Source organism: Lissotriton vulgaris, chromosome 7 (genome assembly GCF_964263255.1).
Source record: "Lissotriton vulgaris chromosome 7, aLisVul1.2, whole genome shotgun sequence".
Taxonomy (NCBI): Eukaryota; Metazoa; Chordata; class Amphibia; order Caudata; family Salamandridae; genus Lissotriton; species Lissotriton vulgaris.
In genome coordinates this window covers 1,524,516,792-1,524,543,029 of record NC_141695.1, presented here as the reverse complement: position 1 = coordinate 1,524,543,029, position 26,238 = coordinate 1,524,516,792, and the positions used below count along the sequence as shown (strand labels likewise).

At 41.1% G+C, this 26,238-nt stretch overlaps 1 protein-coding gene across 2 annotated transcripts in view; it reads right to left on the bottom strand.

Annotated features, from left to right (window-relative positions):
- Positions 1-4,927: 4,927 nt before the first annotated feature.
- Positions 4,928-26,238, bottom strand: part of LOC147705924 (B-lymphocyte antigen CD19-like) — a 911,795-nt gene continuing 890,484 nt past the window's right edge. The window contains exon 17 of one of the 2 annotated variants that reach the window (XM_086928997.1): positions 4,928-5,386. In XM_086928997.1, the coding sequence (XP_086785123.1) occupies positions 5,374-5,386 (13 nt within the window). In that variant the 3' untranslated portion in view covers positions 4,928-5,373. Of the gene's footprint in view, positions 5,387-16,499; positions 16,674-26,238 lie in introns of those variants that run through there. The other variant, XM_086928998.1, reaches the window with a different exon arrangement.

Below are 26,238 nucleotides of genomic sequence, written 5' to 3'. Positions count from 1 at the left end.
ATTCAAAAACTGCTTGGCCCCAATAACTTCAGCGATGCATCCACTACAGGTTGCTCTCTCAAAATGACTTTTTGGTCATTCATTTACTGACTCGGATGCGTACCACACCCAGCTGTTTGGGTTTGCTTGCCCCCTCAATCAGTGAACTAGGGGGTGGAGTGATCAGCAATCCTAATATTTCCAGTTTCCACTAGTTTATTCTGTTCTTGCTCCATTTGATTAATGGAAATGAATTATCCTGCATTGTATTGCTACAGTCTGAATCAACTTGTCATCTATGTGTAGCTTCACATTTTTGTTCTTAGTAAAAATGTCAACATATACTTCCAACATGCTACTGAGACTATATATTTTAACATCTAGTGAGAATGTCATCAGTTGAAATGATTCAGCTTCACAAGTGATAAGAATAATTCCCACTGTTCTAGTTACAAAGAATATAGTTGTGTTTATTTAGTTCAGTATGATATCTCTGTGGTAAATGTGCCAAGGTCAACTGGAGTGGTACTGCCATAAACATATGCCCTTGAGGTTGTTGTTTTGAGAGATGCTGATTGTCTAGGTCTCCAAAAGTCTTTAAGACACATTGGGCTCGATTCACAAAGGTAAACCAAAAGTCCAAGTTTAGACCTAATGTCTAACTTTACAGAGTAAAGTACACTTTGGTCTACATTTAGACCAAAAGTGTAAACGTAGACCAAATGTCTAACTTTACTACTTGTAAAGTTAGAATTTTGGTCTAACTTTACCTCTAGTTAAGTTAGACTTTAGGTCCAAGTTCACCTTTGTGAATCAGGCCCATCATTCATACTTTAGCCGCAGTGCCGGTTAGACTGACCATGCGATTCCCATAGATACTTAGCTGTGATTTAATTAACACTTTTTTCTGTCATCAAGCGCAGGTGCATATGCATAATGTCCATGTCCTCAATGCCATCTGACTCTGCTGTTTCTCTAGTCTCAGCTTGATCCTGCAGTTGTTTCACCATCTTCCAATTTGACATTGCCTTTAGATGTTTCTTTGTATTTTGTCAGCTGCCTGACAAGTCACAACACACTCTGGCAAAGTGATTTGCCTTTCTGCATGAAGAATGTTTTTTTGCAGGGCATGTGGAGCTGTGCGAAAAAGCCATCCCACAAAATACACACTTCTTCAGCTTCTTTCTGATTGAGAGCTTTGAGTAGCACCTGCTAGTTCATTCACCTACTCCAAGGTTCTGTCTTTAAGGAGTGTGCTGTCAAAGATGCCTCCATGTGTGAATCCTGGATTCTGAAAATGTATGTGACATTCCAGGCATAAGCATAGCTTCCAGAGTTATTTTGTCTTTTTCTAGAAACAATCTTCTCAATATCGAGGAGTAGAATCCTTAAATGATTTGAGTGCTGGTGCAAATGTGTCTACTAATTCACACATGCTGGGCAACTTCCAGACACATGCATAGAAGCATCAATGGTTTCTTCTGCCCTTGTTTCACCTGCCTCAATTTGAAACATTCGAAATCTGGAACAATTTGAAAGCCGATACGTTCGGTGGAATAAGGAATACCGTGTGACTCTCCTCATCTACCAAGCACATTACAATTGAGCATTTTGTAGTCGGGTATATTTCCGTTGCGGCTGGCAAGTAATTTAAAAATCTTTCTAGCCACATTTTCACTCTCAATGCAACAAAAGAAGGACCAGGTATCATTCTGAATAATTATATTTTATTTACAGAATTATGTAACATGTTGTGGCATAGACCACTTTCACCCTCAGTGAATGAAACCTAAGTAGAGCACTCCACCACTTGCCATAATGCTTTCACATTCTAAGTGTGGTGGACTCCTTCAAATGTCACAAATCTCTTGATTAGTATTTAATGTTTTTCAGTTCTTTCTTCCACCACATGTGTTGCTATTTTAAAAACACAGATAGGGTGCGCAACTCACATTGTGAAGTTATTTTTTTAAAATGTAGGCCTCACACATAACATATCTCATCTCACAACAACCACATTTTTCTCCACCAGCACAGGGCACACCGAGCTGCGCAGAGTGCTTGGATGCATGGACTGGCGAGGGCTGAACAGCACAGTTTTCAAATGCAACTGATGGAGGAACTGTCAGGCCGCTGAGAGGGGAGCTTAAGTACTCCGCACACAGCTATGGTGACCACCTGGCATGGAGGCAAATTCAGAACAGGACTGTAAAAATTCAGGACAAAGGGTCAAATTTTCAGGACAAAATATCAATTTTGTAGACACATCCGAAGAGTGACCATATCCTTCTACTTTATTAATGCATCTATTTACTATTTCTCATATTTCACTATTTATGCACTGTGCTCTGTATGAGATTGCCTCTAGGTATGCTACATTCAGATATTACATTATGTCCTTGTTCAATGGTAAAGTGATGCCCTTGATCACAGTGTCAAGAGCATCACCCCCTACTCAAATCTACAAATCTTTGGCAAACATTTTGGGAAATATTAGGGTAAGTGACTTTTTCACCTTCTACTAATTTAAACAAGTTAATAAAAAAAATCTCAGCCAGACATCAAATAAAAAAATAGTAATGAGGCAGAGCAGATGGTTTATGCAACAGTTTCACACCTAAAGTCATGATGTGAGGTCCCCACAACTTATCTGTAGTCTCAGAGCACAGAGAAGGCACGTCTGCAGCATTAGGGTGTGTGTCAGGGACTCTACGTTTATCTTCGAACTGGAAGCCCAGACCACCAGACAAATAGAAATACTGAACAGGATGGAGTTGAGATTAGATGGGATATCCACAGGACCTGATTTAAAGGGCCATTGCTAAGAACCAGACAAATAGGGAAGAGAAGAACAAGGTAGGACAATTCTTAAAAATCCGATAAAATGGGCTCTCCATAAATTTTAGAAAATATTTCGTACCTGGAGACTAGTCTCAGCAGAGAGATAAGAAACAGAAGAGGTACTGTCATATGCTTGAATGTGCAGCATTCACCCACCCTAGCAAACTCTGCTGGTGCATTAGTCTGTTGACAGTGCTTGCGGAGGGCGGGCAGGGGCCGGGACCCTTGGAAAGTAGGGTCCTGGGCATTTGCTCACTCTTTTCATGTCTTAAAATGACTCTGTAGTTGAGCCAAGTCTCAACCAGTAGTCTGACTCACAAGTGAAGGCCAAAGAGCATGCGGGACCTTCAAACTATTTGAGATAGAAATTAAACAACAGGTAAAGTATAAGAACACAATAAAGATTTTAAAATGTAGAAATTTTCTTTACCATAAGGAAGTTTTTCAATTTAGTACTTTAGATCACAACATTGCACTTACATTTATTTGAAGTGAAAGTTTCTAAGCATGAACTTTAAAACGTATATTAAACCTCCCTCCTGACAAAGTCATGATTGAACACAGTGAACCAATTGCCTGCCGTCCCTCACATCATGGGCAATATTATTTGTATAGATGGTGATATATTGCAGGCAATTAAAGCATATACAAGTGTAGTTTTTGTACAGTATCCATCTTGTGCTGAATTACTTGAACATTTTCTTAAATGTCAGTATTAAGTAAATTGGACAAAAAACGTTACTTGATTTTACTCAGTTCACACAATTCAATCATGTGGGATGCTGGGATTGAAATCCAGGTTTAAGTCACCGACTATAATTTCTTTTTCTCAATCACCTTTAACACCAGAGGACAGTGTTTTATGTACACTTCTGTCAGATTAATAGTACACTATGTTAAATAAACAGAGATCACGGGTTAATTTGACATAATATCTAGCAAAAAAGGTTCATAGTGAAGGTGAAGGGACCACAGGACACCATATGAAGGTGAAGGGACTACAGGACACCATATGCTAATATCAGTGGCTTCCTCTGACTTTTTTTTAGAGCTATTCAACCCAGTGGTTTAAGTTCACTGAAAAAAGTATGAATACTGCGATCCTGAGTGCAGTGCCGACAGGGTCAGTGAGCATGCAAGCGTAATCTAAAATGTGGCTAAAAAAACAAAGCATTCTATAAATATCTAGTGAATATGTCACCATCAGGTCACTGTAAATAAAACAAAGTACACCTTAAATGAAAAATACATGCAAGTTAAACTGTCAGTGGGAAATGCATTATATTATGTTACAAAACTTCTGCTGGTTAATGTAATCCCTGCAGATGTATGTGTGTGCAATTAGCAGTACACAGAAATCAATCTTGTTTGATGCAGCTAGGAACACTGACTTGTGCTAGGAGTTACCCACCTGTCACAGAAAGCACAGTAAATATGTACGTCATTGTTTTACACACAGTATAAGATAAGCTGTCATACAATTAGAAAATAAAAAGACAAAACACTTCTCCAAATTGTAGATTATAGTAATATGCAGATTGTACCGAGTTTTTATAACGGTCTCTAAAAAGCATGCACTCCAGAGCTCAGCTTCGAACACTCTTACCATACCTCTCAAAAAGAGGAAATTTTTGTCAAAAGGAAGCTTAAAGTGACTCCATCAATTGACACCTATATCGGTTACAAAGCAGCCTTTACATTTGCATATTAACCAATTGCACATATTTGCATTTCATTCAGACACCAGGCACCATGTCAAATTGGTTAAATTCATGTTTAGCTGCCTGCCCCTCCCTGGGGATTACAGCACAGGAGACTCCCTCCTTTTTACTTTAGCTGAGCCATCTCAACTGTCAGAATTAACATTTTTATTTTAGCACAAAGGCTAAAATTACAGGCAAATGACGTCCGTGGAAAGCTCCATCACAGACAAGGACATTTGAGTTAATAGGATCAACATACAGAGGGGCAGCCGGGTTATAGATAACTGCACTACCTAGGTCACTCACGTGGTATATTAGGTCTTTGTAATGCCCACCTCAAATGGTCAGCTGCCACATGATCATAAATAGACACAAAAAGATAGCTGAGAGGCAATACAAATTAGTAGTTTGTCGATGCCGCTGTATGTTTTTATTTCACACGAGCTTGGTGTTCATATTTAGAAACAGTTATGGAGAAAAAAGGGGGAGGTACCCTACTGTTTCAGATAGGGACAGGGTAAGTACAGGTTACAAAACAAAGAGTCCCAAATTTAAAAACTGAAATCCCTACACACACTAGAACATCAATTCAATAAACGGCAGAGAGAGCCCAAGTTATGTCAGCAAACACCACAAAATTAAAACAATACCAAATGGTTAAAAAAAGAGAATTTGTGTCTATTTATTACGTTCACATATTATTAGACCAATAGATTTCACAAATTAAAAACAATTCATACAATTTATACAATAAAACATATTTATACACACAATTTTTAAAAAACAGATCAATATTAAGAAAACAGAGGTCGGCGCAGCGTTTCGGTGATTCAGATGATTTTCTCCTTCATCAGGACAGTTTTCTAGACAGTAGAGAAATATTTCCATTATTCAAACAATCGTGTGTTGCTGACAATAACCCTTAACATCTCTTATATAACCCGCAATTCAAAAAGAGGAACAATTCCTACTATAATTGTTCTAACCATTATTAGAAGAATATGTAAGTTCTAAACAACCATTTTTGTTTACACCAAACATCGTAGTTTAAAAAAACATTTTAGTATAGTCTATTGTCTGCTGAGCATCAAAGTCATTTTTACAAGGGAAAACATGATGGTCATACCTCTCGCTAGTTGAGGATTTTAATTCCTTCTAGCTTTGTTATCGTTGTTTTAGGTTTGCACAGAGAAAGGTGGGTTTATAATTCACCTTTAGTGTAGACTCACTGTAAAAAATATATTTTGTTTAAAAATTATTATTCATACAGATTTGTTAAATAAGAGTAGGATTTTTAATCCTTCTCTATACATACCACTGGATAAGTATTCAAGAAGGATGGACCTTAGTTGGAGCCACCGATTTGTCAGCAATAAAATTCAACTGTAGGGGCAAGACAAAGTATTTCTAAAATCCCATATATTTCATGTATATTGAGCTTCCAGCCTAGTAAACTTGTTAATACTTATGACTGGGTCTTGTCGCTTGAGCATAACACTTGCCTTTCAAAAGCCTGTCAAGAAGCCTAGTATAGGTCAACTTTGCAGTCGCGTCTGGATGTCGACTGGGCTTGAAACCACATGATACGTCCTCTTTATATCCTTTTTGAACAATGAATACAAAAATTATTTATGTTTGTTTAGTTATAAAAGGTTTTATCGTATGTTAAATCTGCTTTTTCAGATTTTTGTTACACCCCCTTATCGTTACCTGGAGTATTGTGGCAGTGGTGTTGTACAGGTTAAAATACTGGACAGACCTGAAATTAAAGAATCACATAAATCTATATTAGGATTATTTCTTTTCTATTTTGATGTCCTCGTTCTAAGGTTTAGATATGGTAAATTTTCTTAGTAAAACCGAATAGTATCAACTATTTCTAACTACCCCCCTATTTTATTTCAGGTGGTGTACCGTCATTCTTAATCAGTATTGTTTGTTTCTATGACTGTCAAGTCATGAAGTTATCCTTATATCCTTATGTTACTGGTCCCATTAAGTTTAAAGGGTATTTACCATAGAGTTTCAGCTGATTTTACTCTAACGGCAATACGCCTAATGGGTGTTAAGTAAATCCCGTTCTTATCTACTAACTAGCATGAACCGGCTAACTAGCGAGGCCACAGCGCTTTACTTCGTAGATGAAAATGGCCTCCCTGCATTCAACGTGGTCACGGTTTGCTTGTGGGTGTGGAAGAATGTATCGTGTGTGGTTGCTTAAATACACGCAAGAGGTGAAAGTTCATACCTCATCAGTGACATATTTACTAATCCTGCAAAATATCGATACATGGATGCTCCAATGGGAGAAAGTTAAATGGTATGACTCACTCGATCAAAAGATTCAATAAAAGAAGGCTGAAGCCTTATTATTTACATTTTCTACGCATCGTGGCCGGTCCCATTTCATGGCCGCAATTTTAGACTGGTGTAACATATACTGGTCCTGGAGCAAGTCAACACGTAATTGCTCTAAAAGGAGAAAATTTAGATTGTGCAACTGGCTCGATCATAAAAATTTAAATAACTTAGCCTAAAGTCTTGTCATTTTGATTTCATTATTTAAGAAGATATCTGCCAGTCCCGTACGTAGCATGGCGGCCATCTTGGATTGGCCAGTCTATAATTGCCAGTAGTAAGTTTTATGATGTGATATAGGCATTTTTCATATCATAAGTAAGTTGCGCCAAAAAGTAAAAATACCTAATGTTTATAAGATTTTTTTAAACACTCCTGAAATCCGAGCTTTATAGTTCTTGTCTATGAATCTCGACCGAAGCCAATCTCATGGTGGCCATCTTTAAATGGGCTATCTGTGACTGCAAGGCGGGGTGGGAATAGGTGGACATGGGGTAGACCAATCCCTATGCACATCCCGGATCACTTCCTTAACTACAACCGTTTTAGTTGTCTTGAGGCAGTAGATTGACTGCATCTCCCTATTTATGAACAAGGAATCCTCAAGGATAAGGGGGAAGTAGAAAATAGATCTCTGGACACTTTAAAGTTGTTAGATTGTGTACAACCCAATATCACAGAGGACTGTGACCCTACTGGAGATGAAGATCCAGTACCGCACGAGTATGTAGACCAGGGAAACATAAATAGCTCAAGTCCATCCCATAAGCAAGGATGTGGTAACTTGATCCTCTATTTAGCTAATATAGAGGCTGTAGATTCCACATACCGGGATAGGGATGTTACCCCCGAGGCAGGGATACAAAAAGATAGACGAGGGTACAATCTAGCAAATTGGAACATTGCGGGTTGGAACAGTAAGCTGGGTGTTTTGGGCTGGAGAGAAATTTTGGAATCATTTGACATTCTATGCCTCCAAGAGACTTGGAGTGTAGATGACATCACCTATGATTGTTATGTTGCTTATAACCTCCCAGCACAAGGTTCGAATATGGGTAGAGCTAAAGGGGGTTTACTTATTTTTCTTTCTGTTCACCTTCCTGTGCAGGTTATAAGATATGTCATGATTGGAAGTCACTCCCAATTGTTGTGGTTGAGACATAAGAATGGCCGCAATGTTTTACTGATTAATTTTTATAATAACTTTCCTAATTCTATGCGATCGACTGCGATTAGCGAGGTCGTTCGGATGGGATTGTTCGGGCTAATCATGTTAATTTCGTATTCTTTTGGGGTGGGGATTTTAATATTCCATTGTGTCCCTTATCACTAACTAAGGTGTGCGGGATATATGATGATAGAGGAGAAGGGTATATTCATTTTAAGCATAGTCGTTACGGAGAGTCCCTGAACTCAGCCCTCGCAAAATTCTACTTGGTCGTGTTGCAACCTGCAGAGACAGTGATGGAACTCCCGTCCCTACCTTCACAGGGAGGAATACAGCTACAGTCATTGATCATCTTCTGGTCTCAGATGGTATTTGTATGCATTGTGACACTCCGGTCGTTCTGGATCTTGTGATCAGCGACCACAATTGTGTCACAGTAACACTGCTGGTTTTGGGTAATAAAGCACCAGCAGCCCAAACCGTTGTTACCGATATCGCCCCTTGTAGACCAAATGATCATAGGATAAAATGGAAGGGCGATAATTCCGAAAAGTTACAGATTAAAATTGTCGCGGCTTGTTTGCCCGATTTGTATTTTTGCCTGGACGAAAGTACAGATTCTAGTGGCATATTGATTAGTTTTAATAGGATTATTAACATAGTTGAAAGCAACCTGACCTCTACTAAGCATACTAATCATAAACCAAAGATGGATTGGTTTGATTCCTTGTGCACTGAGTCACTGCAGAAGCTTATGAGGGCTCTATCTTGTAGGCCCAGAGATAGGTCGAGTATCATAACTTTCAGGGCAGCCTATAAGGGGCATCTAAAACATCGAAAGCTGGAACTGCAGGAAGAAGCATGGGATCATTTGACCAAGGCCGTTGAACTATCGGACAGCAAACTGTTTTGGGATACGGTTAATTGTCCCTTTTTCAAGAGTGATAACACTCCAGTCCTCGCTGCCCAAGTTAGCGAGGATTGCTGGGTTACTCACTTTGCTAGTATTTCTAACCCGCAGAGGGTGGTAGATGCACCCTTGGCAGAGGCTGATCGATGGCAAATTGTCCCCCTAAGCATTGCAGTATCTGAGGTAGATCTTGCCATTAGAATTAGTAAGGGAGCAAAGGCCCCTGGTCCTGACGGGGTGCCCATAGACCTGTATAAGGCAGATACACCATTGTGGGGCCCCGTCTTGACTAAGGTCTTTAACGCGGCAGTCATGAAAAGCACACCGCCTAGTTGGGGTGAATCTGTAATCATTACGATATATAAAAAGGGGCATAGGTCGGTGCCAAAAACTACCGCTCTATCTCCCTTTTAGATTCATCACTCAAAACCATGAGTTGGGTGCTGCTGGCCAGGTTAGAAGAGTGGGCCGAGGGTTGTGGTATTCTTGCGCGGTCCCAATTTGGATTCCGAAAGGGTCTTGGTACCGTAGAACAATGCATACATTTAGACCTCCTAATAGGGAAGTATACCCGTGCAAAGCAGGGCTCGCTTTTTCTCTGCTTTGCTGACCTAAGCAGCGCGTTCGATCTTGTTGATCACGCGCTGCTATGGGCAACCCTATTAGAACAAGGTGCCCCAGCAGAGATCATTTATTTCCTGGCCAGATTATATTCTAAACTTTCTGCTCGCCTTAGATATGGTCAAGGGGGGAAATGCACTGATAGTATCAGTGTGAAGTTAGGCATTAGACAAGGCTGTGTCCTTGCACCCCTTCTTTTCTCCCTTTTTATTAATGCAATGGAGACCAAGCTTAAGCAGGTTAACTCTGATGCACCGCTAGTAGATGGCCAGGCTGTTCCCATCTTGCTTTATGCTGGGGATTCAGTGCTCCTATCCAGATCCCCCCGAGGTTTACAGAAATTGATGGACAAGTTTGCGGGTTTTAGCAAGGAAAAACAATTTTAAATTAATAATACCAAAACATTTATTATGCCATGCGGAAAGAAAATGAGGAAGTTGAAATCTTTCCATACAGAGGGACAAAAAATAGAAATTGTAAATAAATTTTGTTATTTGGGCATAACTTTCAGTGGTAACGGTATGTGGTCACAGGAGATATCCAATGTAAAAGCCAAGATGTCCAAAAGTGCTAATGGAGTTTTTAAATTTGCAAATAAGCTTGGCGACCGCCGTATATATGACGTGCTGCACATATATCGCTTGTAGATGCGTTGCAATTGCGCTCTACGGATCCGGTGTTTGGGGGCATTGTCGCCATGGGGATTTGCAAATAGAAGAAAATAGTTTTTTAAAAGACTGTTATGCCTGCCTACGTCTGCCTCCACTCTGATAATACACCAGGAATTGGGTCTGGAGTTTTTATCAGATTTAATCTGTCTAAGACCATTGTTGGTGTGGAGAGCAATCTGGCATAAGAAAGAAACTAGCTTTATGAGGAGCATTATTACTGATTGTCTTCGCCTTGACAAAAGCTCACTGATCCCATGGATTAATTATGTTGTGACAACTGCAAGAGATGTATTTAATCTTAATCTCCTGGTTGATCAGGAGTGCTTCTCTGATATTTCAAAGAAAGAGTTAAAGATCTCTTATTTACATAAGAAAGCCCAAGTGCGTAGAGACTCTACTATGTTGTCAACTATCCCTCAGTATTACTACTCCCATAGGGTTTCATCTGGTTTTTCCAAATATTTAAAGGTTGTCACCAGACCATCTCATTGTTTTGTCCTTATTAGACTAAGACTCGGAATTGTCCACCATTTGGTCGCGTTCCCAGTTATGAAAAATTATCCCTCTATACCATGCCCATGCGACAGGGTCACCAAACAGAGTACTATGCATTTTTTATTTCTGTGTGACATTTATAAATATCTTCGCGTTGCCTATTTAAACAACTGAAGAAGCTCCCTCTTGACCTATAAATACTTTTATCATGGGAGTTACCTCTCAAACACAGGGCATACACCAACAATGTCTACACAAAATGTGAATTTTTACTCATTTTATTTAATTTTTCTGTAAAAAAGACTTTTTTTTCAGTATATCATATTTTTCAAATGCAACAGTTATAAAAATATACATTATTCAAAGAAACTCCAGGGGAAATTCTTTCAACACAATGGAGCTATAAATATATATCCTTGGTTAATCAAATTCATGTAAAAAACAGAATCAATCAAATGTGCACAACCAGGTAAAGAGCCACACACACTTACTCATACATACTTCCTAAACATACATTCCATCACAAAAACAACCATAAAGTATCCTATAACATTGAATCTGTTGTCCAGTTGGTGACCAAAGTCATTAGATTTGAAGGGAAGGGAATTGGTCGACACGTTTCATTTGAGACAACGACATGGACCAACACATGAATGAAAAAAAGGCTTTTTTACCGAAAAATGAAATAAAATGAGTAAAAATTCACATTTTGTGTAGACATTGTTGGTGTATGCCCTGTGTTTGAGAGGTAACTCCTGTGATAAAAGTATTTATAGGTAAAGAGGGAGCTTCTTCAGTTGTTTTGGTATTTCTTCTCCCCTCTACTCCCTGACCTGAAATGAACTCCAAGAGGGGGTCCCCTTTTTATACTATTTCGATGCCTATTTAAAACCATTACTTATAAAACTGGCAATTACTACGATAAATTCGGCAATGAGGCTGCTGTTTTTGTTTTCACACTGCCATGTTTATTCTGAAATCTGTGGCTGCAAGGAAAAGTATGGTTTTCTAATCATTTTGTTTATTGTACATTGAGCTGCACTAAACCTGTTTTTATGGGGTAATCCCATTAGAGTGTAATAATATAAATGTACATGTATTGTATGCTTTTATGATTGTTTTTCTTTTTAATAATCGAATAAAGATTTGAAACTTGAACTTGACTGCTTATCTACAAATAGTCCATGTTATTGTTCATTTCATGTGCAAATCAGTCTATTAGTACTAGGTACATTTAAATTGAAAATTTCCTACCACTCATAAATTCGAAAGTCAATGTTTTATTTTTTGGGAACATTCTAGTAAAAACAAATGTGCCCATATTACTCCCTTGTTTATTAACATTAATCATATCTTGTGGGCCTCTATATTTATGTTAAATCCAGATTACGAGGGACCTCTGTTATAGCAGCCATCTTCTATGGTTCAAATATTGGCCATTCCATTGTACGTGAATGGAGTCTAAATAAAACTTCTTATCTCGTTAATTCTGCAGCCACACTCTGCTATGCTATTACCTTTCAGATGTACTACGGGTTGAATCACAGATCTATTACAAAATAATTTACCTATGCATCAGACAGTCGAAACTAGAGCCTTCAACCATTTTAGAGTACAGATGTATAAGTCTAAGCTCTCTGTTGGTCTATGGTCAGATAAGTTTTTTTCTAGTCTTCTCTGCTATTTAATCCATTTTTTACTGAGTCAAAAAAGCACATATAGAATTGTTCTATTTTTTTCCTTTTTATCAGTTCATTACCTCCTCTGAAACTCAATTTCATATTTTCAATTCCACCCCACCTAAGATCATTTAGGGTATGTTTCTCTTTTAACCAATGTTCAACCAATGGTGCAGTTGTTTTATTAGTTCTTATAGCAGATTTGTGTTCACAAATTCTAGTTTTTACTTCCCTAGCTGTCTCGTCTATGTATCCATAATTACATGGACACATAATCAGGTAGACTAGATTTTTGGAGCGTCAGTTAACAAAACTTTCCATGTTATGTTTAATTCCATTCACTGTTATGTTGTCACCTTTGATAATATTGGGACAGATGCTTCAACTACAGCATGCAAAAGTTCTAACTGGTAAGCTTGTGTTGGTAAGTCTTGTTTGGGTGGAAACATTAGATTCTCTGAATGTGTGTACCAGACAGTTCCTAATAGTCCTGTTCCTTCTGAAGGAAAACATGGGTTTAGGGAGGGGCTCTTTATTCTGTTTGGTAATTAGGTGCCAGTTTCTATTTATTATATTTTTAATCTTATTGCTAATGTTGCTAAAGTTAGTAACGAATATGAGAGGTCCTTTGTAATCATTTGATTTTCTTTCCCTATCCTAGAAGAAGGTGTCTCTAATATAATATTTAGCCCTTTTGTATGCATGTTTCACAAGTTTTTTAGGGTATCCCCGGGCAATAAATTTCTGAGTCAGGATAGTAGCATGTCTTTCGTAGTCTTTGTTATTAGTACAGTTCCTTTTTGATCTAAGAAATTGGCCAAAGGGAATATTATCCCTCTGGCTAGCTGGATGGTTGCTGTTGTAGTGTAGCATTGTGTTCCTGTCAGTGCTCTTCATGAATAACTCTACATTAAGGACACCTTCTACGTTTTTAATCACAATATCTAGAAATTCACACCTATCTTTGCTGTTTTTCAGGTAAACCTGAGATTATTATCTCCAAGGTTCAACCATTCGATGAATTCTTTTAGATATTCTACTGTCCCTGTCCATATAAAGAACACATCATCAATATACTGGCTCCATTGGGAGATGTTTTCCTAAAATAATGCCAGGTCACTGAATATATGTGTGTCCTCGAAGTCAGCTACATTTAGACAGGCCAGGCTTGGAGCACAGGTGGCTCCCATGCTGGTGCCCTTCACCTGTTTAAAAAAAAAAAATCAAACAAAAAAATATTGTTTTTAAGGATTAAATCAACACAGTCAACTATAAATGTGGTGTGGGCTGTAAGGTCATGATCCTCCTTTGTAACTAGGCCTTTTATCATGTTTATGGTGTTGTCCGGAGTAATATTAGTATATAACGCTTCGATGTCTAAAGTGACCAAGCATTGGGTCTCTGGGCAAAATTCAATATTTTCAAACTTTTTGATCATCACCGTGGTATCTTTTATGTATGCCTTTTGTCGTATCACCAACGGCTGTAAAAAGATGTCAACATACTGGCTAAGGGGTTCGGTAACTGAATTGATGCTTGAGACTATAGGTCTCATCGGGGGTTCTTTGGTACATTTATGGACTTTAGGCAGGCCATACAATGCCGGGATCACAGGGTTCTCATTGGATAAATAGTTATATTCTTCAGTGCATATCACACCATCTTTCTTAGCTAAAGTTAAAACTTCTTTAGTTCTGGTTTTCAATTAAATCCACTCTTGTCTACTCGATTTACAGTAATGTTGCTCATTACTAAGCATGGTTTGAATCTTGTTATTATAATCCAAAGTATTCATAATAACAATACTCCCCCCTTTGTCTGTGGGCTTCACAGTGAGGGCAACATTTTGTTCCCAAGATCTAACAGGTACATGCATCAATATTGCATTTTGCGATTCCTTACTTGTGAAAAATAAGGAATCGCAATTAAGGAGTTGCAAAATGCAATGCATCAAGAAATTGCTAAAAAAATAGCGATTTCTTAATATTCCTTAATTGCGACTCGCAAATTGCGAATCGCAATTAAGGCATACCTCCCCATTCATTCCTATGGGCCTAGAGGCCCATAGGAATGAATGGGAAGACATTCTCAATTTGCGATTAGCAATTAGCGAATCGCAAATTGAGAATGCGATTTCAAGGGTGCAGGGGTGTCCGAAGGACACCCTGTTGTACCCCTGAAATCAATCTGTGCACATATGTTGTGCACACACATGCCCTTAGGGCATGTGTGTGCACAACATGAAACTTTGAAAAATGCACAAAAGTGCATATTTCAAAGTTTACGCAAATTACCATGAGGTTGAACCTCATGGTAATTTGCTCCCCCTAATTGTGAAATCGCAATTTTTTAAAGTTTCATGCATTGCATTTAAGGAATCACAAAATGCGATTCCTTAAATGCAATCGCATTTCGAGAATTCGCAAATATTTGTGAATTCCCAAATTGCGAGGGCCTTCATCCTTCATGCATTCCAAAAGCAGATTTTGCGATCGCAAACGGCCGATTTTTGCGATTCGCACCATTTGCGATCGCAAAATCCTTTGATGCATGTGCCTGTAAGTGCTTATAGTTCCTGTTGTGTTATATTGCTATTCTGCCAAATCTTTTTATTAAGTAGATCGTCAATGCACTTGCTAACGCTACCTTCAAAGATTTCAATGTCTTTATTGACCTGTGCGCTAGTCGGGGTCCAAGTAAACTTGGGTCTAATTCCTGATCTATTGCCTATTGGCTTTTTTCTTTGCCCTCACAGAAGGAATTTAATCTAATTTTTCTATGAAAGTTTTGTAAATCACTTTCTAGACTATATTTATCAATGGGTTGAACTTTCGCATACCCAAGGCCTTTCTCCAGGACACTTCTTTCTGCCAGGGAAAGATCATATTGAGAGAGATTTATGATGGGTGCCTTATCCGTTAGTCCCATTTTTTTGTGACTCCTGGTATTCATATATGGACGTTGTTGGAATGGAGTCTATGGATGAAATTCCCCCTCCCCCTGCCTCTGCCTCTTGGGGGACCAAAGTTCTTTTGACGTTGTTCTAAAAAAGATAGAGAATCTCTGTTTGTGTTTGATACAATTTCTCTATCCAAAGTTTTATGATTCTCTTGTTGAGGTTCACTCTCTGAGTCTGAGCTTGTATAAGAAGTATCAAAGAACCTCACCCTTTTCTTGGGAAAGTTTTTTGCTGGTTGAATCCAAGGTTTTCTGTAATTACCTTCGTCCCTTGGTCTTTCATAAAAATCATTCTGGAGATATGGATAAACTGCTTCAAGGTTATAGGTATAAATATCTTTCTTAAGTTTATTAGTTTTTTTATTCACCATATATTATCCATATCCTACAATATATTTCTGAATTTCTTCCAGTTTCTTTTTAGCCTAGGGCATCTTTTTCCTTCAATTTATTTTCCAGCTCTTCTACTAGTTCTCTCTTCTCTATTATTAAAACGTCTTGGGCTGTTTCAATTATCAGCAACATTCAGTTGCGACTGCGCCTATTGGCTATAAACGTCCAGTTTTCAATAAATTTAAGTTTTTTTTTACAAAGACCCCCGGTTCATTACATATCTGAAGGCCTTTGGGGATGATGCCTTGTTTACAGTATTCAATAAGAAAGTCAGCATGTAGTTCTGTTCTTATTATTCTTTTTTTCATATTCCACAGTGCCTTCCACTGTTCTTCATTCGTATTTTCTAAGGTGATGGTTGATATATTTTTTGAGGTACTATTAATTATTCTTTTAAAATGGTCCTCTGAAAAACCATACGTTTTGATGCCTTCCATGGACCGTTTTAGATGCTACGTGGAAGGTATGGAACCAACTTCCAACTGACAAGCAGTGCTATCAAGTTATGGAGAAAAAAGGGGGAGGTACCCTACTGTTTCAGATAAGGACAGGGTAAGTACAGGTAACAAAACAAAGAGTCCTACATTTAAAAACTGAAATCCCTATGCACACTAGAACATCAATTCAATATACGGGAGAGAGAGCCCAAGTTATGTCAGCAAACACCCCAAAATTTAAACAATACCAAATGGTTAAAAAAAGAGAATTTGTGTCTATTTATTACATTCACATATTATTAGACCAATAGATTTCACAAATTAAAAACAATTCATACAATTTATACAATAAAACATATTATACACACAATTTTTAAAAAACAGATCAATATTAAGAAAACAGAGGTCGACGCAGCGTTTCGGTGATTCAGATGATTTTCACTTTCATCAGGACAGTTTTCTAGACAGAGAGAAATTTCTATTATTCAAACAATCGTGTGTTGCTGACAATAACCCTTAACATCTCTTATATAACCCGCAATTCAAAAAGAGTAACAATTCCTACTATAATTGTTCTAACCATTATTACAAGAATATGTAAGTTCTAAACAACCATTTTTATTTACACCAAACATCGTAGTTTAAAAAAACATTTTAGTATCGTCTATTGTCTGCTGAGCATCAAAGTCATTTTTACAAGGGAAAACATGATGGCCATACCTCTCGCTAGTTGAGGGTTTTAATTCCTTCTAGCTTTGTTATCGTTGTTTTAGGTTTGCACAGAGAAAGGTGGGTTTATAATTCACCTTTAGTGTAGACTCACTGTAAAAAGGTATTTTGTTTAAAAATTATTATTCATACAGATTTGTTAAATAAGAGTAGGATTTTTAATCCTTCTCTATACATACCACTGGATAAGTATTCAAGAAGGATGGACCTTCGTTGGAGCCACCGATTTGTCAGCAATAAAATTCAACTGTAGGGGCAAGACAAAGTATTTCTAAAATCCCATAGCAAGAGGTATGACCATTACGTTTTCCCTTGTAAAAATGACTTTGATGCTCAGCAGACAATAGACTATACTAAAATGTTTTTTTAAACTACGATGTTTGGTGTAAATAAAAATGGTTGTTTAGAACTTACATATTCTTGTAATAATGGTTAGAACAATTATAGTAGTAATTGTTACTCTTTTTGAATTGCGGGTTATATAAGAGATGTTAAGGGTTATTGTCAGCAACACACGATTGTTTGAATAATAGATATGTCTCTCTACTGTCTAGAAAACTGTCCTGATGAAGGTGAAAATCATCTGAATCACCGAAACGCTGCGTCGACCTCTGTTTTCTTAATATTGATCTGTTTTTTAAAAATTGTGTGTATAATATGTTTTATTGTATAAATTGTATGAATTGTTTTTAATTTGTGAAATCTATTGGTCTAATAATATGTGAACATAATAAATAGACACAAATTCTCTTTTTTTAACCATTTGGTATTGTTTTAATTTTGTGGTGTTTGTTGACATAACTTGGTCTCTCTCTCCCGTTTATTGAATTGATATTCTAGTGTGCGTAGGGATTTCAGTTTTTAAATTTGGGACTCTTTGTTTTGTAACCATCTTTAGAAACAGCCAACGCGTTTCGCCCTAAAAAGGGCTTCTTCAGGACTATATTAGCAGACAACATAAGCAGAGTTTAGACATCTGTGGTGGAAAATCATAACTTCCTTATTAGAGATAGAGTAAACAAAAAAGTCAAGATTTGAGATTGGACAGTCTTAGTCCAAGTGAGAAAAGACCGCACAATATTCTTATGAAAGGAAGGAATAGTTGTAGTCTGAGAGAGTAATGGTTCAAAGGAGAGAAAGGTTGTGATACTGTGAGAAGAGGAAGAAACAGGAATGTTTAGGCGAGCAGATCTCAGCAGCCATGGTGTAGTCCTATAGTCAAATCCAATACCCAAGTGCCAGTCCGTGATAAAAGTGCTTTAAAAAAAAAGGGAAAAAGGTCCCTTAGTTGACCAGCTTACCCAAAATTATAATTGGCATAGTACGTGTGCCAAGGAGATAAATTCTTGTAATGCGTGTTTGGTATCGAGCGCTGAATATTAGGATGTAATGTCAAGGTTAGATCCCTGTATGGAAGAAAAGGTGATGTAAGTGGTCCGTGTGCTCACTAGTGTGTAAATGAGCACATAAAGGACGGGTTGCTAGGTATGATGGTGAAAAGCACCTTAGGCCAAAAGGAACCGCCTATGTATCCTTATTGGAGAGATCCCAGACTGAGTTAGAGGCCAATTGCTTTCAATGTTCTTCATAGGAGTATCTGTTTGAAGGGATAAGAGTGAAATTAGGCAAAAAGGATCAAGAGGGTCTGGTATGTCTGGTAGTAAAGTGCTATGGTGCTGCATGAGTTACGCTAGCACAACAGGCAGGAAATCAATAGTTAGTGGACAGGTCAATGGGGTTGGAAAGAAGTTAAAAGCTAAGATGATCGTGACGGTGTAGAATAAATTGAAGTAATACCCTGAAGAACTGTGTGAGTTCGACCTGCGCAAATATCATAGCCGAGTCACATAAATTGGAATTTCTTGCAATACTGGTAATCAGAGGTTATATGTCATAATGTATCTCAGATCAGATAAATTCAGCTAATCTTAAAATGTTCGATTCCTCCCCATAGTAGTGAGTAAGGACCTACGAGGTAAGTCTTAGCTCTTGGAACGATGTGTTCCGATCAAGCAACGAAGAGTCTGACCCCCGGCATAATCGGTTGCAAGTTAATCTACGAGGTAGAATAAAACACTAAAATACGCCCAATGAGCCCTGTACCTTATCACGTAAGTTGCAGTGCAGCGATTCTTGATCTGTGTCCGGCTGGCATGAATAGCACGGAGATATGTCCAGTATCTATAGCTCTACCAGGGTGTCCCACCACAAGAACGTAAGTTACATGCCCTATACTTCCTGGTATCTGGAAAACTAGATGGCTGACTGCCTCGCAAGTGCCAGTATGCATGTGATTTCCAGATTCAGTGAGAGGCAATAGACAAGGAAGTGTGCACGCCTCTAGTGATCCCAATTATATGAAAAAGCCACAGCCCGTTATGCGGAAGGAAATTAGTTGAAAGATGCTTTATTTATTGATTAAAGAGTTGTGCTGTCAGTTACGGAAGTAATTCAAATTAATGCAATTATGTATTGCTTCAATATAGCACACATAAAAATGGTATCCAGCTTCGTAAGCAAGAAAAGAAAAAAGCTAATAAATCTCAATTGAACCATTATAGAAGACAAAGTCAGATAATGAAAATGAAGCCCTATGTATTAATGGTGTATATGAGAAATAACTCTATTGTTATTGCCGGTCAGGGGCAAAGAGAACGGTGTATTATAAAGGTCCCATAGTTGTTCTTTTTAGGGCGGGTGGAGACGGGGAGTTGAGTTGGAGATGGCTAGGGTAAAGGTTTCTGTCACACAAATGGGGTCACACTGTTGCTAGCAAAGTATAGCATAATAGACGTTAAAGAGTGTTAGCAGTTAAGGTAACAAAAAGATACACAAGAATGTGAGACTAGGCCATACCTCAAGGGAGAGGAGAAAAATGTCAAAAGAACCAAGAGACATGAAGGATTGTCTTAGCAACACAATCTCAGTGTAACAAAAATGAACCACAATAAGAGAGTGACCTGTAAGTGTGTTATGTATTACGCAAAAAAAAGTAGGGTGTCCTATTATTAAAGGATAAACGGAAAGCACAAGTGAAAGGTAAAAGGTAAAGAAGCTTTTACATCCTAAAATTCTTTTAAAACTTTATACTGCACCAATGTCGGAATTTGATCATAGTTTAGGAATATAGAAACAATTGACAGCTGTAATATTTACATATCCCTATGCATTCTATCTAGGGCAATGGGGTTACCGTGTCCTCGGTGCATAAGTACTACCAGAGTCTTTTTTTGGGCAATAATGTTACAGTGCCACATGTCCAATGGGGTTACAGTGTCCTGGGTGCATGGGTACTACCATAGTATAATTAGGCGGGCAATCAGAAAACAGTGCCACAAGTCCAAGGTTAGGAAACAGTTGGTTTAGTCAAGGTACTAAACAGGTGATTGCAGACAAGTCCAGATTGATAACAGGGAAACACACAGTTAGAGGAGGTTTGTTATACAGGAAAGACTATTACAAAAAAATGTGCATCTACTTTTCAACGTTGAGACCACGCGTTGTGGTATGCAGAGTACATATCCATCTCGCTTCCAGCTGTCTGAGTGTCAGTTCTCTGTCACCACCTCTTATATTGCCCTGGGGAACAGCTATGCCATGGAAGCGGAACTTGGTTCTATCTACCCCACTCCTACACTCCTGAGAGACCAAGGCATATGCTGAGTCTCCATTGAGAACTGCTCTGCGATGTTCATGAATGCATGTTTTGAGCTGTCTCGTGGTGCTCCCTACATAGATCTTGTCACATCCACAGATAAGTACATAAATTACAAAGCTGGTGAGACAGTTGATAAACTGTGTCCCTGTGTTGTAGCTCATGCTTGTGGTTTTGTTGCAACCTAAGTTACAGATGTTGCACGTGCCACAAGTGTAAAAGCCCAAAGGTTTGTGAAGCCAACCTTGTCATTGTGGTGTCCTGCAAAGTGTATGGCTCGGACACAGAGCATCTCTGATTGTTCTGCTTCTCTTGAATGTCAGGGATGGTCTTGCTGAAATGATACTGTTAACCCCAGGTATACCCTTGAGTAGTGCCCAGTGTTTGCCAAGTACTTTGAAGACTTCATGGTTTAGTGTGGAATTTGTTGTGATGAATGAGAGTCTTTGCCTATGTCAGGGTCCTTCCTCTTGCTTACTAGTGTGTCTTTCCTTTTTATGGACCTGGCCCTGTTTTCTGCCATATTAAGGACACGCTGGCCGTAGCCTCTCCATTTAAGTCTGTCTGTTGTTAGCTTGGATTGTGTGTCAAAGTTGGCTTCCTTGCTGCTGTTTCTACGGATTTGCAGCAGCTCTCCATAAGGAATAGCTTTTTTGGTGGATGGTTGATGTGAGCTACTGTAGTGCAGTATACTGTTCACTGCGGTTTCCTTCCTGTGTAGTGTGCTTTCAATTCTGTTGTTCTGAATGTTGTTGTTAAGGAAATTGAAATATTCCCTAAGTTGTGGTCCATTGTGTGTACATAAGATGATGATGTCATCAATATAACGACCCCAGATCTGGAAATGCCTAGTCCAGTCCGAAGTCACTCTTGACCATGCATGTGTGTGTTTTACCCATCCCATGAAGAAGTTTGCATACGAAGGGCCAAATTTGGATCCCATTGCAGTTCCCTGTTGTTGCTTATACCATGTCTTATCAAAAAGAAAGAAGTTGTTATCAAGGATGATAGCAATCATTTCGATCAGCATTAGATTATGGTCAAAAAGGGTCGCCTGTCTCTTGGAAAAGAAGAAGTCTACCGCAATCTTTCCTAGATCCCTCCTGATGCAAGTGTAAAGCGATTCTACGTCTAGCGTTGCAAACCACATCCTCTCATCCCATTCTAGGTCCTTGAACTTGTTCAGTATGTCCGTACTGTCCCTGACATATGAGGGCAGGTTGACCACTAATGGTTGTAAAAAAGTGCAAACAAATTTGGTAGGGCGTTAGACCTGTCAGCCCTAGGGTGGTCTTTCCCTATTTTTTGCCCTTGCCTCATTTTTTCCACCTACTTTTTGTTGGCCTTAGGTCTCTGGGCACCTTCCCATTGGTTCCCAATGTTAAGGTGCAGGTGCTCTCTTCCCCTAAGATGGCTGCCACTGACCCCTGCTACTGTAGCGTGGTCTTTTTAGATGCACTCTAGTAGCCAGAAGCTGACTGGGACCCTTAAACAATGTTGCAATACCAGCCTGCCTGCCCATAGCTAGAATGAGGGAAGCTCCTGGAACCTTCCAGAACAGGGAAGGTAACACCAACTGCCACTGCCAACTGCCAACTGTCGCTATATAAGGAAAGGTAGGGAAACTTTCCAGTCAGAGGGGAGTCAGTTGGGGCATCACTTACCTGGGGGAACCTACGCAGGAGATTTAGGCAGTAGGGCCTATTCAGGAACCTATACCACTGGGGGTGACCGGGTTTAGGTGCTGCCCACCAAGCTGTGTGAGGAACACTGAACTAGCCAACTGATCAGGCCCAGCGGGAGGGGAACCCAGGGACCACTTGAAGTGACCTGCTGAGGAAACTTGACAAGCCTTCAACTCAAACCCCCCCTCTCTTCAAGTAACTTCAACCCAAGGGCACCAGAACCAACAAGCGCCAAGAAGAAACTCCCCTGCGCTAATCAGGACTTCTGGGGATAAGCCAGGTACTGTGCTGTGCCAATTCTGCCCCTCTGTCTGCCCTGTGGCCCCAGCGCTGTCCTGCCTCTTCCCCGCTGCTGAAATTGAACTGTGCCGCTCCTCAGCGCTCCCCTGCTGTGCCCTGAGAAGCGCTGTAGCTGAGAGACTGTTGCTGCCTAATGCGCTGTAATTTCCCCTGCCCCAGCGCTATCTCTACCAAGCGCTGTAAGCTGCCCAGAACTACCCCTGAGCGCTGTGACCCGAGAAGCGCTGTAAGCTTCCCAGAACTGCCCCTGAGCGCTGTGACCTGTGAAGCGCTGTAGGCGGGCAAGAACTGCTGTTGCGCGCTGTGCCCCACAAAGTGCTGAATTGAGCTCCACTCACCCCAGGGAGGCCTGGCCATGAAGCGCTGCCATCCGAGCACTGTGATTTGCCCCTGCCGCCGTGTGGTTGCGGGCCGCGCCCGGCCCGAGTGTCTGCAGTCCCTGCGGCGGCCCCCGGAGCCTTGGGGAGGCCGCCGCGATCACATGCTGGGCTGCGCCCTGCCTGGAGGCCCCATTGCCTTTCGCGCCAATTCCTGTCAGGCCGTCCTAGGCCGTGAAGCCTGAGGCCGGGAAGCCTGAGGCCGGGATCTCTCGTCTCATGATGGGGGTGCATCACGAACTCCGCCCCCGCCGCGCACCAATTGGTCCGCACCGCCGAGCCCACGGAAAGCGAGTCATGGATTGGCTCAGGGGCCCGGCACCCATTCAGACCAGGCATGTGACGGGCCCAAGCAGCTTCACCTCCCCGGCCCGCACAGCAAGTGCTCCAGAGGAGCCCGAGAGCCCTCACCTGCGGACACAGGCCCCGTAGGGCCGGAAACTGATTGGGAGGCCGTGCGAGGCCTACCAGGAGGGCCCACTCTTCCCCTAAGGCCAGCTGGGTCCGACGCAAGGGCCCGAGTGGCCGAAGAAACCAGGTAACCCCCGGGGAGGAGGGCGGAAGGCCACAGGAGGCCCCGAGTTCGCCCCTCCCCTAGGTAACATTGTTGTGGGGTCCTGTTGGCCCTAGTTGTGCGCAGGAGACCGCTGAATTGGGCCAGAACACTGTTGAAGCCCCATGGTGATAACTATTCCTGCCTAATGAAGTGCTTTCTGAGTTCTCTGTAAATGAAGTTTCATACCTGTGCTTTCATTAGGAGGTGTTGCTTATGCCCATATGTAATGGATGTTCTTGCCTTATGAAATATTAACTGCCCACTAGAGCATAGACTTGCATGGAGTCATCTTAGGAAATGGTTTATTCCTGCCTGATAAAGGGGTCAATAACGCTAAAGGAAATGTCTCAATTTGCTTAAGCAATTGGTTGTTCCTCTTTAACGAAATGTCTTAATCCTGTCTAAGGCAGTATTTATTGACAGCCTACAGTTATCTAGTATTTAATATTTATTCATTTTGGTATTTATTACTGAATGATACAGCCCATGTGTTTTAAGAGAAGCTAATAAGTTATACTCCTGTGAATTTTTAATCACCCTGATCTAATCTTATATAAATAACTTATTGATTTGAATCCAGCATACTGGTGTGGTTTCAGTCATTGCGTGTGCATTTATTGTCTCAGTGGATGCGTGTGCTGTGTAGTCACTTAACACCTGTGCTTTCGGGTGCCTAACTGCTCGTGCCAGGCTAGACCCGGGGAACTGTTGACCCCAGTTCTTACATTTGATGCCGAGCGGTGGGATCCAGGACCTGTGACTATACAGCACCCTCCAGTGGGACAGAGTGCGCTGCAATTAGACTGAACACCTATCGTGCCTACAAGCTTGCTCAATTGACCCCCCCCCCCTGTCTAGCCTGTAGAGTGTGTAGAGACCTGTGTTGACCCAGCATTGTACCCACGTCCTAGCATCTTTCCTTGATTTTAACTGGGTCCCCACCTGGCAAAATGGAGTTCCATCTTGCCGATTTGGATGAGTACACAGTGGTGCAGCTTAGGGAATTTTGTCAGGGGATGGGGGTGCCGGTTGGGCGGAGAGCGGCAAAGGAAGAACTCGGTATCACCTTGAGGGCATGGGTAAGGGCCCACCCAGAGGAGAGAGGGGATGGGGAACAGGAGGAACAGGTCACACAAGGGGAGGCGGGCACTCCAGAAGACCCAGGCCTGCTCACCATTGATATGTCTGACAATGTGTTGCCAGGAAGACGTTCCGGGGCAGGGAGTAGTGTATCTAGGGGGAGTGCGTCGTCGCAGGAGTATGAGGACAGGAGGGAAGAGAGGCGATTGAAGTGGGAGCTTGCCAAGCTAGAGCACGAGAGGGAGAGAGAAAGGGAAGATAAGAAGCTTGCTTTGGAGAGAGAAAGATTAGCTATGGAGGAAGGGAAATTGGTGCACGAGCTCCAGCTTAAAGAAATAGAGCTGCGAGTATTGCAGTTGGGTGTGCCCCAACTGGAGGCAGCGTACAAGGGGCTCAACAGGGGCCCAGATTTTGGTTACCCAAGGAAGTGATAGCGAGCTACACCCAGGGGGATGACATTGCTAGGTGGTAGGAGGCGTATGAAGTGGCCTTGACCGCCCATGGGGTGCCCAAGAAACATTGGGGAAGTGGTCTGTACCGTTATATACCTCCCAATGTCAGGGACACCCTCCTGTACTTGGATAAGGCGGATCAGTTCAGGTATTCCACCATGAAGGAGGCGCTCATTAAAAAGTTTGGCCTCAACCCCGAAAGGTACCACCAGAAGTTCTGTGGCAGCCATAAGCTGTCCACGCAGAATTGGGTAGATTTTTTTGACTATGCCCGTAAGGCTCTGGGTGGTTGGGTGCGTGGCAGCGAGGTGCATGATTATGAGGGCCTGTACAATCTTTTTTTTGAGAGAGCACCTCTTGGATAAATGTTTTCCGGAGCTGCGCCAACATCTGGTGGACCGCAAGCTTGCGGAAGAGGCAGATACTTGGTTTAGCATCCGGGTGTCACACAAGGGCCCCAGGGGAGATGGCCCAAAAGGCGGACAGGGCGTCCCCCAGAAGAAAGAGGGGGGAGATAAAAAGAAGGAGTTCTCACGAGGCCCACAAACTAGACAGGTTGGGAGAGGAGTAGGTACCCCACCTCAGTCCAGTCCCCCAAAACCCACTTATCCTGACAAGAGTCAACAGCCAAAAGTGGTCCGGTGCTATGAATGCGGGGAGGTTGGACACTACAAGGGAGATGCCCAATGTCGCAAACGACCCCCAGCCCCCACTGGTGGCAAGAGTCCCGGGTGGCTAATGTAGCACTTGGGATGGAGCTGCCCCTAGATAGGGAAGGGGAGTGGACAGGCCTGACCCTGGTTTCACTTGGGGATAGAGAGATGGTCCCAGTGACGCCCTTACCATTGAATACTGCTAAGTACCAGCAGTGGGTGAAGGTCAATGGGGAGGTGGTGGATGCTCTGAGGGACACAGGTGCCAGCATGACCACCGTAGTGAGGCAGCTGGTGTCCCCTGAGCAGGTAGCACCTGATGTGTTCCATCCGGCCGTGTTGGCTGATGGCAGTCTGAGCTACTATCCCGTGGCTCAGGTTCCCTTTGAGTGAGGAGGAGTTCAAGGCCCATTGAGAGTTGCGATAAGCCCTGCCTTGCCTGTGGACTGTCTGCTGGATAACTACCTAGAACATACCGCCTGGAAGGAAGTGGAGCTTAAGGCCCACAATGAGATGCTGGGGTTACCAGGGTGGACTT